At 40.0% G+C, this 16,534-nt stretch overlaps 1 protein-coding gene and 1 long non-coding RNA gene across 2 annotated transcripts in view; both read left to right on the top strand.

Annotated features, from left to right (window-relative positions):
* The window catches only part of LOC141133437 (complement C3-like), a 363,837-nt gene that overhangs the window by 329,480 nt on the left and 17,823 nt on the right, over positions 1–16,534 (top strand). Inside the window, exons 34-36 of the mRNA XM_073622825.1 lie at positions 1,925–2,014; positions 8,668–8,776; positions 10,069–10,158. Coding sequence (XP_073478926.1) covers positions 1,925–2,014; positions 8,668–8,776; positions 10,069–10,158 — 289 coding nt within the window. The remainder of the gene's footprint in view (positions 1–1,924; positions 2,015–8,667; positions 8,777–10,068; positions 10,159–16,534) is intronic.
* Positions 4,813–8,661, top strand: LOC141133443 (uncharacterized). The gene is made up of 3 exons (XR_012243078.1): positions 4,813–5,149; positions 7,335–7,484; positions 7,608–8,661. It is a non-coding gene; the product is annotated as an uncharacterized lncRNA (long non-coding RNA).

Raw genomic sequence — 16,534 nt, 5'->3', positions numbered from 1 at the left:
ATCCCAGTCGATCAGCAGTTTTTGAAATACTCAGATCAGCTCGTCTGGCAGCAACAACCATGCCACGTTCAAAGTCATTTAAATCCCCTTTCTTCCCCATTGAGTTGCTGCCATGTGATTAGCTGATTAGCAATTTGTGTTACCGAGCAATTGAATAGGTGTACCTAATAAAGTGGCCAGTGAGTGTATATAAAATATATAATAGAAAAGATAGTAAGCTTTAATGAGCAGGGCCCTCTGGTTCCTCCTGTATTGAATTGTATTGTATAATTGTATTATATTATATAAATCCTGTATAATAATAATATATAAAGCTATTCTGTTTGATTTGCATAAATAGTATATGACAGGTTTACACAATAGATTTAAACTGCCCACAGGTGGATCAAAATTCAGCCAGTTCAGCAGGGTCCGGCTGAATTTCGATCCATGTATAGATACTATGGGGGGAGATTTACTAAAACTGGTGCACATAGAATTTAGTGCAGCTCTGCATAGCAACCAATCCGTTTTATTGTCAAAGCTTAACTGAATAAGCGGAAGATAGAAGCTGATTGGTTACTATGCACAGCTTCACCAGATTCTGTGTGTACCAGTTGCGCTGTGTGTCCCCGTTCTCCGTTTCTGTCAGCAATATTAACCCCCACTGTACCCTCAACCCAGAGGAAGAGCACATGGCCTGGCCCAAATATTTATATCCACTCCCAGCATGCACCAGTGGCCTAAACCTCCTACTGTTTTGGCTGAAAGAAATATAAATATTCATAATTCAGTCTTGTTTATGAAATCTCATACTATGGCAAGTGACAGCAGTGACATCTACCGAGGACAGTGAGAATTCACAACCCCGCTGAGTTTAGGGAAGACCAAGTGAAGAACTACACAATTAATCTAGGCTGACTACCACCCAGCCAAAAACGAAATTTAGGCTAGTAGCCCCTGTTTAGGACAAGTGGCCTACATGAATAATTACAAACAAATTTCACAATGTAATAATTCATTTTTTAATTGAGGACAAATTCCAATTCTTTACTTATGTGGAATCACTAGGGATCAGAGGAACTGCACAGGGATACAAATCTCCATCCTTTATTCTTCCATGTAGAATTATCATGGATCGGTGGGAACCACTCAAAGAATAGATCCTCATACTTCACTTTTCTATGTTGAATCATGTAGAATCCTTCATAAAAACCATACTTTAGCTTCTATGAATAAAACTCGATCTATGAGTGGAGGAGGTGGACCTTTCCTTCATCAGTCCTTCCTCTATTCATAGACTATTTTTAATTCACAAAAGTTATAGTACAGCTTCTATGAATGGAGGAAGGGGCAGGAAAAGGCGGCATAGTCAGGCACTCTTGATATGAACATGTTACGGGTCCGTTTGCTCCAATTGCCCCGGCCGTACCGAAAGATTACAGCGGTGGAGGTAAAAGGGGAACGATGGAGGAGGATTCCAAAAAATGCAGCAGCCAGCAGCACAAGGCCACACCAGAATAATAGCAAATAATGTCCCTTGTGCTGATTTTTTTTTTGACTAAATTTAGGCTTTGATTTCCATTGTCAATATTTTTAAATTTGTAGCTTACATTAAAAAAATACCTGGTCATCCTGCCATGAGGGTCTTTGTTCAGGCACTTCCTGTGATAGTCTGCCCTTAATTGTTTTCCTCCATTGTCACATAGGCTTCCAGTGAAGACACATGGCCATAGTCATTGTGCTGGCATATTCCATCATTGCCATGGTCCCTTACCTTTTTGGTGATCTATTTCCTGGGGAGTGATGTCATATACTGTCTCGTCCAATTAGATGACATTTCAGGTTTACCTTAGAAGCACATCAAGAGTTTTTTTTTTTTTCCATTCGGATTGTAATGATATTTGTTGAACGGTTTGCTAATGAATGGTTTATCATACCGCAGCTTCAAAATAGAGTGGACCGATACATTTCACAATTTGAGATCAACAAGGGAGCAAATGATAAAGGCACTCTCATCATATACCTGGACAAGGTAAGATGAAGCCAGAACTTCATCCACTGGACCATGTGGGAAATTACTATCTATTACCTTATGTATGTGAATGGATTACGACTCTTTAAAAACCTTTTTTTCTATGTATTATATTCAAATTTTAACTATATTGTCAAAAGTTACACGCATGTGAACTTTAATGGCATCCCAGTCTTAGTCCGTAGGGTTCAATATTGAGTTGGCCCACCCTTTGCAGCTATAACAGCTTCAACTCTTCTAGGAGGGCTGTCCACAAGGTTTAGGAGTGTGTCTATGGGAATGTTTGACCATTCTTCCAGAAGAGCAATTATGAGGTCAGGCACTGATGTTGGACAAGAAGGCCTGGCTCGCAGTCTGCGCTCTAATTCATACCGAAGGTGTTCTATCGGGTTGAGGTCAGGACTCTGTGCAGCAGGCCAGTCAAGATCTTCTGACCAAAACTCGCTCATTTATGTCTTTATGGACATTGCTTTGTGCACTGGTCCAAATCATTTGGTGGAGGGGGGGTTATGGTGTGGGGTTGTTTTTCAGGGGTTGGGCCCTTAGTTCCAGTGAAGGGAACTCTTAAGGCATCAGCATACCAAGACATTTTGGACAATTTCATGCCTCCGACTGTGGGAACAGTTTGGGGATGGTCCCTTCCTGTTCCAACATGACTGCACACCAGTGCACAAAGCAAGGTCCATTAAGACATGAATGAGCAATTTTGGGGTGCAGAAACTTGACTGACCTGCACAGATTCCTGACCTCAACCCAATAGAACACCTTTGGGATGAATTAGAGTGGAGACTGCGAGCCAGGCCTTCTCATCCAACATCAGTGCCTGACCTCACAAATGTGCTTCTGGAAGAATGGTCAAACATTTCCATAGACCCACTCCTAAACCTTGTGGACAGCCCTCCCAGAAGAGTTGAAGCTGTCATAGCTGCAAAGGGTGGGCCAACTCAATATTGAACCCTACGGACTAAGACTGGGATGCCGTTAAAGTTCATCCGCGTGTAAAGGCGGGTGTCCCAATACTTTTGGTAATATAGTGTATGTGTACGCAAGCAGCCATATTGCTCATTACATATGCAGGTTCTGCTTCCTGCTTAGAGCGGACCAGGCACTAAAATGCATTATACGCTTACTGCATAATGCCTCCCCCATTGAAGATCTCTACATTATGGGCCCATCCACACCACCCTCATTCCATGCATGTTTCCCACACCATATACAAAACACATTGCAGTTGTGATCTGCAGGGGGTGTCAATGGTAAGTTAATGATCCGGCACGTTTCCCTGCACCGGATTGCATGGTACAGAAGTCAAAATGAATAGGCTCAAATCGCACTGCACTGAACTGCATGTGAATTGCACAGGAACGCGGAGCACATTCCTGTGTGATTCTTGGTGTGAACCAACCCTAAAGCATCCCATACTAATAGTATGATATATACATTTTTTTTTCTTTGCCTTTCTCTGGTCAGGTGGGTCCTCTGCATCTTCAGTTTGCTCGGGCAGTCCTGGATAAAGCAGAGAACAGCATTAACTTGTAGACGTTGGCTGTGGTAGACATGTGCAGAACGAAAAAAATTTGTTTTGTTTCGCTTCGATTCGTTATTTACATAAATTTGTTTAATTCGTTTTCGGAATTTGTTTTGTTTATTCAAATTCCAATCCATTCAAATTTGGAAAATTTGAATCGATTCGAATTCAAATTCGAATTCTATTCGAATTCCATTTCAAAATCAAATTTATTCTATTTGAAATTTGAATTTTGGAAGATGGATATATTCTTTGTATTCCATTGTATTCTATTGTTTTTTCTATTCTATTCTATTCTATACTATTCTTTTCTTATATCACATATTCATCAGCGTATAACACGCACCCCAAGTTTAGGAGGGAATTTTAAGGAAAAAACTTACATTTAAATGCCCATCAATGCAGCCTTATCAGTGTCCATCTGCAGCCTTGTCCATCATTGCAGAATGATCAGTGTCCATCTGCAGCCTTGCCCAGTCTGATTGCAGCCTTGCACGTTTAAAATTAGCGCCGCCGAGATACACAGAGCTGGATGTCCTGTGTACTCAGCTAGGCTTGGCTCCTCTCGGCTCCTCTCGCAGTCCCGCCCCTTGGCCCGGCTCCTATGATGGACATAACACAGGTCCAATGGTGAGACTGGGCGGGACTGCGAGTAGAGCCGAGAGGAGCCGAGCCTAGCTGAGTACACTCGGCTATGTGTATATCAGCGGCGCTCGCTCCTCTCCCCTCACAATCAGCGGGAATCGGCGTATAACATGCACCTATGATTTCCCCCTGATTTTAGGGGAAAAAAGTGCGTGTTATACGCCGATAAATACGAAATTTATTTTCTATTCAATTCTATTCTATCATATTCAAATTCATTATGCTCGAATTTATATTTATTCTGTTTGAAATTCGGAAGATGGTTATATTCTTTCTATTCTTTTCTAAACTTTTTTTTCTATTCTATTCTATTCTAATGTAGTCGTTTCTATTCTATTTGCATTCAAATGTATTCTATTCGATTTTTGAGAAATGGTTATATTCTTTCTATTCTTTTCTATTCAATTATAATCTATTTTGTTTGAATTTGAATCTATTCTATCCAAGTTTTGGGAAATTGTTATTTTTTTCTATTCTATTCTATTTTTACTATTATTTTCTATTCTATTTGAATTTGAATTTATTCTATTTGAAATTAGAATTTCAGAAGAAAGTTATATTCTTTCTATTTTATTATATTATATTCTATTGTTTTTTTCTATTCTATAATATTCTTTTCTATTCTATTTTTCCCTTTCTTTTCTATTCCATTCTTCTTCTCTATTCTTTTCATTTCTATTCTATTTGAATTGAAATTTATTCTATTTGAAATTCGAATTTCAGAAGATGGTTATATTCTTTCTGTTTTATTCTATTATATTCTTTTTTCATTGTATTCTATTCTATTTTATTCTATTCCTTTATTTTCTATACTATTTTGCGCTGCTTTACGCTATTCTTTTATTTTCTATTCTAATCTTTTATTTTCTACTAATTCTATCCCTTTAGAGTCAAAGAAAATGGGTAGGAGTTCCCTCCCATAAAAGGATTAAGATTTTCACGGATATGAGGCTGTCACTGAGGTGAGCACACAGATACAACTTATATACAAAAGTTCATTTTTATATAGTATAAACATCAATAAAACCATCATAAAAACATATTGATGTGTGATTAACATATGGCACATGGCCTGAAATACTTATTCATAATCAACAAAGAATGTCTTGAGCATAGAGTTGGCCAACACGTTTTGCGGAGCTCAATCCCCGCTTCTTCAGGGTAACTCACTATGCATCTAAGCTTTGAATTCAAAAAGATATAATTACGATCACACATCTAGTTTTTTCTTTCATTTTACAAAAGCAAAAACAGAAACATATTCTAAAAAAAATATTACATCTATAATGTGCTCACCAATTTCATCAAACAATGGCGGTGCATGATCTCCAACATTGAAAGAGTCAGGACTGGGCCCCACCCTATATTCCATGGTGTCAGAACCTGTAGGAACACTTTGGCAGACACTGGACCACACCTTGGACAGATAGACAATTTTGGCAGGTTTAGGATGTTAAAACACAGGAAACCTGTCTCAGCAATTTTAACATTTACTGAAAAAACATTCACACAGAATGTACATCCAGCCCACATAGACCTTTCTTTTATATCCATACTTGCTTGGCATTTCTCATTAACCTATATATATGGGGTATATATCACAGACTCACCCACACATATTAAGTGTAGGGGTATGGGGATACAAAGTGCTCAATCACCAGTCCTCTTGATATTGCCCCACATACATATCGAACAGGGACATGGTAGACCCAAATCCCCAGAGCCACATATCCACATAGCCCCACCACACAACCATGCCACTGGAGAAGGATTCCAGCATTCCCATCCATCCTAGCTATACCAACAACTCCTGAATCAAGACACCCACATACATAACCCCCCCCAAAAGGAAACAACACACACACATATGCATTGCCAAATAGCAACATGTCCCACAGCCAACATTCAAACCCACAGCACGTGCCAACAAGGGGCCAGATGCAAGATAGCTAGCATCATCCACATACAAATCCACACTTACATAACATCAAAGGTATCCATCGCCTCCTGTGTTTTATATGTGTGTTCATAATTCTCCAGCATTGGTGGAGGCTTGATCATATGACTGATCCAGTCTTTTGGAAGACATTCGGGCGCCTCTGTTGAATGGGGAGTCCCCTCCAGGTCTCCTTGTTTACATCCCGCTGTAATATCCTGTTCAGCGGGATGAGGGCACTGTGCGGGTTCTTCCACTCCTTTGGAGGTCTCTGACATTCTGGAGGAGCGGTGATGACATTGCGCATGCGCCGTACAGGGGCGCCCATGCCGGAGGTGTCGTCAGGGGGGTGTGTGAGTCCCAGTCATTTCCGGTACGACCATATTTAAGATAGTGGCGGTCGGACATTGTCCAGCTGACATCCTTAGTGGCCTCTATTGGCGCTTGACGGTGCTCAACGATTGCGGGGTTGGGCTTGGTAAGTCCATATAGATTTCCATGGTTGTGAGTGTCTGATGCCTGGCCCTAATGGAACCTGGAAGGATATATGGGAGCCTTGGGGTGCCTGTATGCCTGGTGGGGGTCACTATTGATATGTGTGTGTGGGGGGGGGGGGCTCCATTGGAAGCAATGGATACCTTTGATGTTATGTTAGTGTGGATTTGTAAGTGGATGATGCTAGCTATCTTGCATCTGGCACCTTGTTGGCACATGCTGGGGGTTTGAATGTTGGCTGTGGGACATGTTGCTATTTGGCAATGCATATATGTGTGTTGTTTCCTTTTGGGGGGGGGGTTATATACGTGGGTGTCTTGATTCAGGAGTTGTTGGTATGGCTGGGATGAATGGGATGCTGGACTCCTGCTCCAGTGGCATGGTTGTTTGGCGGGGGTATGTGGATATGTGGCTTTGGGTCTACCATGTCTCCGTCCGATATGTATGTGGGGCAATACCAATTATATGATTCTATTGAATAGGTTGTAGATACACTGATGGACTGGAGATTGAGCACTTTGTATCCCCATACCCCTACACTTAATGTGTGGGTGAGTCTTTGATATATACCCCATATATATAGGTTAGGGAGAAATATCAAGCAAGTATGGATATAAAAGAAAGGTCTATGTGGGCTGGATATACATTCTGTGTGAATGTTATTTCAGTAAAAGTTAAAATTGCTGAGACAGGTTTCCTGTGTTTTAACATCCTAGACCTGCCAAAATTGTCTATCTGTCCAAGGTGTGGTCCAGTGTCTGCCAGACTGTTCCTACAGGTTCTGACACCATGGAATATAAGGTTGGGGCCCAGTCCTGCCTCTTTCAATGGTGGAGATTATGCACGGCCATTGTTTGATAAAATTGGTGAGCACAATATTGATTAATATTTTTTGTAGAATTTTTTTCTGTTTTTGTAAATTGTCATTGTAAAATGAAAGAAAAAAAAACTATATGTGTGATCGTAATTATATCTTTTTGAATTTAAAGCTTAGATGCATAGTGAGTTTCCGTGAAGAAGCAGGAATTGAGCTCCGCAAAACGTGTTGGCCAACTCTATGCTCAAGAAATTCTTTGTTGATTATGAACAAGTATTTCCGGCCATGTGCCATATGTTAATCGCACATCAATGTGTTTTTATGATGGTTTTATTGATGTTTATACTATAATAAAATTAACTTTTGTATAGAAGTTGTGTCTGTGTGCTCACCTCAGTGACAGCCTCATATCCCTGAAAATCCTAATCCTTTTATGGTAGGGAACTACTACCCATTTTCTTTGACTCTACTTAACTACTGGGATGTGGATGTGATTGGCTGTCCCTAGAACTGGGCAAGCTTCAACTAACAACTATTCTATCCCTTTATTTTCTATTCTATTTTTTTCTATTCTTTTCATTTGTATTTAGTTCTGTTTTACTCTAATATCTATTATTTTATTTCCTATTCTATTCTTTTGTATTTTATTATATTCTTTTGTATTCTTTTCCTTTATTTTCTATTTTAATTTATTCTCTTTTGAATTTCTAATTTGAATTTGAGTCGAAAACGATTCAAATTCAATTCAAAGACTATTGAAATTAAAATTTTGTTTTATTTTGGATTTGTTTAAATTTGTGACTATACATCATAATTTCCAAATAACAAAAGATTTATGTGAATTTCCATGACACCCTGCACTCAGTCTTTCCTCAGTCTTCTGGATTGACTGATGCTGGTGGTCATTCAGCCCAAATGTTCTTGTGGTAAAAAAAACATCTTGTGGCAAAAAAAAAAGGAACTGTAGAGGTAATTTAGCCTGGAGTTGGCAGATAAAAACAAAAAAAAAATTAGAAGATATACTTACCTTACTCCCAGCTTCCATCTGTGGTGTGTAAGTGAAGGTGATGTCGATCTGTCTAAGGGACTTTTTTTTTTTAACCCAGTACTTTTTTCTCAATGATCCTGACTTGTCAGCCAGTTGATGTCCATTGGAGGGAGACTCTGCGATGTATATGAAATACCAAAATATGGAGCAGCAAAGATGTAACTCTCATCTAACTTTCATTCAGATTTCGCATACAAAGGAAAAATGTCTGAAGTTCAATGCTCACCAGTACTTTGAAGTGGGTCTCCTACAACCTGGTTCCGTCACTATCTATGATTATTACTCACCAAAAGGTAAGCTTCCAGAAATAAAAAAGTATCTATCATAATCCAAAGAAAAATCAGCTCTTAGCAAACCTGTTATAAAAATGCATAAAATAGAATACACTGTATTACCAAAAGTATTGGGTCCCCTGACTTTACACACACATGAACTTTAATGCATCCCAGTCTTAGTCCGTAGAGTTTAATTTTGAGTTGGCCCACCCTTTGCAGCTATAACAGCTTCAACTCTTCTAAGAAGGCTGTCCACAAGATTTAGGAGTGTGTCTATGTGAATGTTTAACCATTCTTCCAAAAGAGCATTTGTGAGGTCAGGCACTGGTGTGGACAAGAAGGTCTGGCCTCGCAGTCTTTGTTCTAATGCATCCCAAAGGCGTTATATCAGGTTCAAGTCAGGACCAGGTGCAGCCCTGTTAAGTTCCTCCATCCCAAACTCACTCATTTATTTCTTTATGGATCTTGCTTTGTGCACTGGTCCAAATCATTTGATGGTGGGGGGATTATGGTGTTGGTTTGTTTTTCAGGGGTTGGGCTTGGCCCCTTAGTTCCAGTGAAGGGAAATCTTAACACTTCAGCATACCAAGACATTTTGGACAATTTCATGCTCCCAACTTGGATGAGCGAGTTTGGAGTTGAGCGACTTGACTGGCCTGCACAGAGTCCTACCCGATAGAACAGCTTTGGGACAAATGATGACTGCGAGCCAGGTCTTCTCGTCAAACATCAGTGCCTGACCTCACAAATGCGCTTTTGGAAGAATGGTCAAACATTCCCATAGACACACTCCTAAACCTTGTGGACAGCCTTCTTAGAAGAGTTGAAGCTGTTATAGCTGCAAAGGGTGGGCCAACTCAAAATTAAACTCTACGGACTAAGACTGGGATGCAATTAAAGTTCATCTGTGTGTAAAGGCAGGCTTCCCAATACTTTTGGTAATATAGTGTATGTGCCCCACAAGGTGTCAGTACATTTTTGCTCTGTTTTTGACTTCACAACCTCCAAGTTCCTCCTTTGTTTGAAAATACAAACTTTATAAGCGTCAGAGCTTTGGCACGCCTGTCTCCACCTAATATGTAATGCTAGCACCTCTTAACAGGTTAAGGAGGTTAGATGATGGTAAAGTGCCTAAGCTCTTAAAGCATTGTTTGAAAGAATTACTGTAATTTCCTTTTAAATGTAATATATACTTGTAAATGTTCCATTGCATATCACTTATCATGCATGCACTTGTCACTGAAAATATATGTGGTGCTAGGTCCACTATAAAGCCTTCCAGCCTAATGTCATTTACATTGCTTTTCCAGAAACTCGCTGCACTAAGTTCTACCACACAGTCGCAGATAATAATTTGAATGACCCCATCTGTCGGGGAGACGTGTGTCGCTGTTCTGAAAGTAAGGCCTACTAAATCAGTAATAAGTTATCCTGGCAATGCATTTCTTAGTGATGTAGAATTTATCTTGACTGTCTCCTAATCACAAGATCTAGAACCAGGTTCGTTCTTAGCTAAAAAATCAAACAGAATAGAATAAAATTGAAAGAATAAATCCATCTTCCAAAATTCAAATTTCAAAATTCAAATAGAATATAATAAAATAGCAAGGATACAGTTGTCGAAATTCAAATTTAAAATAGAACAAAATAGAAAGAATACAGCCATCTTCTGAAATTCAAATTTGGAAATTTGAGTTTCGAATAGAATAACGTAGAATATAGCCATCTTCTGACATTCAAATTTCAAATAGAATAGAATATAATAGAATTTAGCAGTTTCCAAAATTCAAATTCCAAATAAAACAGAATAAAAAAAAATAGAAAGAATATAGCCGTCTTCCGAAATTCAAATTTCAGATAGAATAGAATAAAATAAAATAGAAAGAATATAGCTGTCTTCCAAAATTCTAATTTTGAAAAGAATAGAATATAAAAATGTAATACAATAGAAAATAAAGGAATAGAATAGAATATCATATAAAAAAATATAATAGATTAAAACAAAGAATCTACTGTACCCATGTTCCAAAATTTGAAATTTAATTTACAATAGAATACAATAAAATAGAAAGAATATAGCTGTCTTCTAAAATTCAAATTTTGAAAAGAATAGAATTAAACAGAATATAATACAGTACAAAATAAAAGAATAGAAAAATAATAGCATAGATGTAGCCATCTCCAAAATTTAAATTATGAATAGAATTAAAGCCATCTTTTGAAATTCAAATTTCAAACAAAATAGAACTGGCTATTCTTCACTATGTATTTGGATTAATTCTGTATTTTCAATTTGAATTTTTTAATAATTCAAATCCATTGGAAAAATTTGAATCCGGCTGAAAACAAATAAACAAAATGGAACAAAACTAAATTAAATAGATTTAGTTACGAATGCAACAAAATTGATCCGAAAATGTTTCCGTTCTGCACATGTCTAGGAATAAGTGTGCACAGGAAATACATAGTTTCTGAGGATAATATAGATTTTAGAAATGTTACTTCTGAAAGCTTCAAATCATTATTGCATATGTAAGCTTAGTTTCCTACTAGATGTTTCCTACCCTCACACTTAAAGCTGAACTAAACCCTCCTATTATTTTCAGCCAAGAAAGCCGCCATCTTGGCCTCTGTTTGATCCTGCACTTGTGATCAGTTATGATACCAGACATTTGAGGGTTTGACAGTTTGGTTGAGAGCACAAGCAATGTGACAGTTACATTCCTGGCACGTACCTGGAATGTAATTGTTGTTTGAAACTTAAATGTATGGGTTTAGTTCTGCTTTAAAGTGGAATTTCAGGTATGGCAGTTTTTTTCATAACTACATTGGTCCAGCTTTGGCTACTACAGTGATAAAGAGCACAGAGTTCTCACAAATGCTGAGTGAATGGGTCCAGAAGACCTGTTCAGAGTGGAGAAAACTGCTGTTTCGGTTTTCTCAGGGTTTTGTTGCTCTCGGATCAGGGTCTGGAGTTCAGAGGCTTTAGAGAGCTTTGGGGGAGAAGAAGCATCTGGTCCTGTGTCTGGTGTCTTGCCGGAGACCAACAGGGTGTTTGTGCACAACCCTTCTAATCTAAGGCCTGACAGCAGATCAGGACTCCACCCTCCCGAGGACCCCATGAGGCTACTGGGGAGCAGCCAAAAGTGTGCATGTCTACGTTTTACAAGTGAAGTCTGTGAGGGAACAGACAGAGAGGCCCTAAGCTTGAGAGCCAGAGCAGAAGAGTGATGCGAATGAGCAGAGTGAGTTGCGAAAGATACAGTTGTATGACAGTACAGCGGCTCTGTGAGGTGGTTTGAGGGACCATACCAAAGGTCTAAGTCTGAGCAGTGGTGTTCTAAGAGAGAGCCAGGAGACTGTTTACCATTTATTTTCATATTTTTAAGTGACGAGGAAACCCTGTGAAGGTAACCTTCCTTTCCGTGGAATGTATTCTTTCTTTTTAAATAAAAGTGGGCCACCAAACCCTGAAACTTAGTTCCTGGCTGGCATAAACCCACTGAAAAGTGCTAATACACTTGAGCACTAGCCAAGAATATCACTATATATACAGTACATATATTGGCATGTCTTGCCACTAGCCTATCTCCCATCATTGCAAAATTAAAAAATCTGGACACATTAAGACCTGACAATAACATGTCTAATTTTGCACCCCACCACAACTGACTTTATAAAAAAAGTAAGCTCAAAGGTTAAAAAGAGTGCTTGGTGCACTTTTCAGTGTCTGCTAAACGCCCGTCCAGTAGCTTAGTAAAAATTTCCATAATTATTGGGTCTAAAGCTTTGTACATACGATCAGATTTTCGGACGACTGTTCGTCCGTTTTTTGTTGCATGCTAGTCTCAATGTCAAAAGTAAAGAGGTTGCTCACCATACGAAAATTCTCGTACGACAGAATACAACTTCAGAAGTGACATAATGTGTTGAATAGTTTTGTCTGTGCTCTTTAGTTTTTAAGCATGCGTAGTCTTTCTCTTACGATTTTTTTTCGTACAAAAACCGTACCAATTAAACGAAAATTGGACGTTGAGTTCATGTACGACAAAAATGTTATGGTCAAAAGCACCATACTAACGATCCGAAAATCGTCAAATCGCTCGTGGAATGAAATTTACTCTTTCTTTGCTTGCACTATTTGAGCCTTGCCATCCCAACAATTGCAGTGGTTTTTCCCAATTAGAACATTTACAGCACAAGGAGAATGAAGCCTGCATGCAATGGGCTCTGGGTGACCTTTTGCATCTAGTACCTATGTGAACTTAATGTTGGCACACCAAGGCTGACTGTGACATGACCTCACCTTTGGAAAACCTCTAAACTGACCTGAACAGTAACAACAACAATAATCCCCGGCATCGGTGTCAGTGGAAGTGATATTAACCCTTAGCACTGGTGTAATTGACAGCAACAATAACCCCTAGCATTGGTGTCAGTGACTACAATAATTAGCCCCCCCCCCACAATGGTGTCTGTGAGTGTAATAATAGCCCAAAGGATTGGTGTCGATGTGTGTAAAAAAAAAAAAAAACAACAGCATTGGTGTCAATGAATGTAATAATAACCCCCAACATTGGTGTCAGTGGCAGTAATAATAGTCCCCAGCATTGGTGTCAGTGGCAGCAATAATAACCCCTAGCATTGGTGTCAGTGACTATGATAATTAACCCTCCACATTGGTGTCAATTAGTGTAATAATAACCCCCAGCATTGGTGTCATTGAATGTAATAATAACCCTCAAAATTATTTTCAGTAGATGCAATATTAGTCCATGACACTGGTGTCAGTGAGTGCAATATTAACCCTCAACATTGGTATCAGCAGATGCAATAATAACCCCCATCATTGATGTCAGTGAGTGTAATAATAACCCCCAATATTGGTGGTAGTGTAATAATAACCCCCAGCACTGGTGATATTGAGAATAATAAAAACCCTTAACATTGGTATCAGTGGATGAAATAATAACCCCCATCATTGGTGTCAGTGGATGTAATAATAACCCACAACATAGGTGTGAGTGTAATAATAACCCCCAACATTGGTGTCAATGAGCCCAATAATCACCCCCAGCATTGGTATCAGTGGATGCAATAATAGTACCCAACACTTGTGTCATTGAGTGTAATAATAACCTTTAACATTGGTATCAGTGGATAAAAAAATAACCCCCCCATCATTGGTGCCAACGAATGTAATAATCACCCCCAAAATTGGTGTCATGGAGTATAATAACAACCCCCAATATAGGTATCAATGAGTGCAATAATAGTCCCCAGTAGGGATGAGCCGAACACCCCCCCGGTTCGGTTCGCACCAGAACCTGCGAACGGACCGAAAATTCGCACAAACGTTAGAACCCCATTGACGTCTATTGGACTCGAATGTTCAAAATCAAAAGTGCTCATTTTAAAGGCTAATTTGCATGGTATTGTCCTAAAAAGGGTTTGGGGACCCAGGTCCTGCCCCAGGGGACATGTATCAATGCAAAAAAAAGTTTTAAAAACAGCGTTTATTTCGGGAGCAGTGATTTTATTGATGCTTATAGTAAAAAAAAAAAAAAAAAGTGAAATATTCCTTTAAATATCGTACCTGGGGGGTGTCTATAGTATGCCTGTAAATTGCCGCGTGTTTCCCGTGCTTAGAACAGTCCCTGCATAAAATGTCATTTTTAAAGGAAAAAAAGTCATTTAAAACTGCTTGCGGCTTTAATGTAATGTCGGGTCCTGGCAATATGGATGAAAATCAGTGAGACAAACGGCATGGGTACCCCCCAGTCCATACCAGGCCCTTTGGGTCTTGTATGGATATTAAGGGGAACCCCGCACCCAAATTAAAAAAGGAAACAGCAGTATACAGGCTCTGTACTCTGAACAGCAGTATACAGGCAGTGCAAACAAGACAGGGACTGTAGGTTTGTTGTTAAGTAGAATCTGTTTGAAATTTTGAACTGGTACATTTGTAACGTGTTTAGCTCAAGCCAAAAAATCTATTTTAAGCTTTTTGGAAAACATAGGGAAGGGTTATTACCCTGTGACATTTGTTTTGCTGTCTGCGCTCCTCTTCAGAAGATTTCACCTCCCTTTTTGTCCCAATGACAAATGTTTTTTGAAAATTTGGGTTTTTTTGTGAAACAAGGATTGGTGATAAAGCATCAGTGGAAAGGAGAAATGTTTTTCCCATATTAACTCCTACAGGAGAGAATTTCCCTTCCTAGGGGTAGATTTAATCTCTCTTCCTGTTGTCTCCTTCCGTTTGCAAGTAGGAGTCCTTTGTAAGTTGGATGTTTGAAAGTAGGGGCCTGCCCTATATACTCAGAAGAAATTTGGGCCTTAGGTGTTGTTGTGGCCACAACACTGTAAGCCCTCACAGGACCCTGCTGTGAAATATCAGATCAAGAATTGTAATTACATGCCCCTGTTGAACAGGGGCAGAAAAATTGGGCCTTTGGTGGTGGTGGTGGTGCTGATGCCACAACACTGTAAGTCCTCACTCGCTCTTGGTGGGCGCAGAAACAGGCCCTGCTGTGAAATATTAGATCAAGAATTGTAATTACATGCCCCTGTTGAACAGGGGATGAAAAATTAGGCCTTAGGCACTGGTGCTGGTGCCACAACACTGCAACCCCTCACAGATACTCTAGTTGGAACACAGAAATGAGCCCTGCTGCAAAGTATTGCATCAAGAATTGTAATTACACGCCCCTGTTAAACAGGGGCTAAAAATAAGGCCTTAGGCACTAGTGCTGGTGCCACAACACTGCAACCCCTCACAGATACTCTAGTTGGAACGCAGGAACGAGCCCTGCTGCAAAGTATTGCATCAAAAATTGTAATTACACACCCCTGTTAAACAGGGGCTGAAAAATTGGGCCTTAGGCACTGGTGGCGGCGCCCAGAACCAAAAATGTTCTTACAAGCTATCAGCGTGATCATTGAGGAGGAAGAGGATAATTACTCAGGATAGTCACTCAGCATCAGCATAGGCAGTCTTTGAAGGGATCTGAGATTTCAAAAAATATTATTCGGTTACATCAGCATCAGGTGCTTGGTAGATGGTGGTGATCCAAGACTGATTCATTTTTATGAAGGTCAGTCGATCGACCGAGTTGATGGACAGACGCACCCTGTGATCGGTTACAAAGCCTCCAGCAGCACTGAATGTGCATTCCGAAAGAACTCTGGACAGGCCAGTAGCTCAGTTGCATACTGTGCAAGCTCTGGCCAGTGATCCATCCTCAAGACCCAGTAACCTAGAGGATTTGGTGGGAAAGGTGTCCAAGTCAGATCTTGCCCCTAGGTATTCCTGCACCATGTAAAACAGACACTGGCAATGGTTGCTGGAACTGATCATACCTTGGGGCTGCGGACTAAAAAATTGTCTGAACGCATCGGTCAGACGGCCACCTTCTCCACCGCTCCTTCTTTGACTGACCGAAGCCTCAGCAACACATTGTCCAGAAACAGGAGTTTGTAACCTCCCAGTCTCTGGGAACGCGTTGCACAGACCTTTCTGCAAGGCCTCTCGAAGATGTTTCATCCTCTGCTCCCTCTGCGATGGCAAGATAAGGTCCATAACCTTACCCTTGTAACGTGGATCAAGGAGGGTTGCCAGCCAGTATTGGTCCTTCTCCTTGATATCACGAATACGAGGATCCTTACGCAGGCTTTGCAGGATCAGGGAGGCCATGCAGCGTAGGTTTGCTGAGGCATTCGGTCCGGAGTCCTCTGGGTTACTAAGGACGACATGGTCCGCAGCCACCTCCCCCCAGC

The sequence above is a fragment of the Aquarana catesbeiana genome, linkage group LG03 (assembly GCF_042186555.1).
Source record: "Aquarana catesbeiana isolate 2022-GZ linkage group LG03, ASM4218655v1, whole genome shotgun sequence".
In the NCBI taxonomy this organism is placed as follows: Eukaryota; Metazoa; Chordata; class Amphibia; order Anura; family Ranidae; genus Aquarana; species Aquarana catesbeiana.
This window is presented reverse-complemented; position numbering and strand designations above follow the sequence as displayed.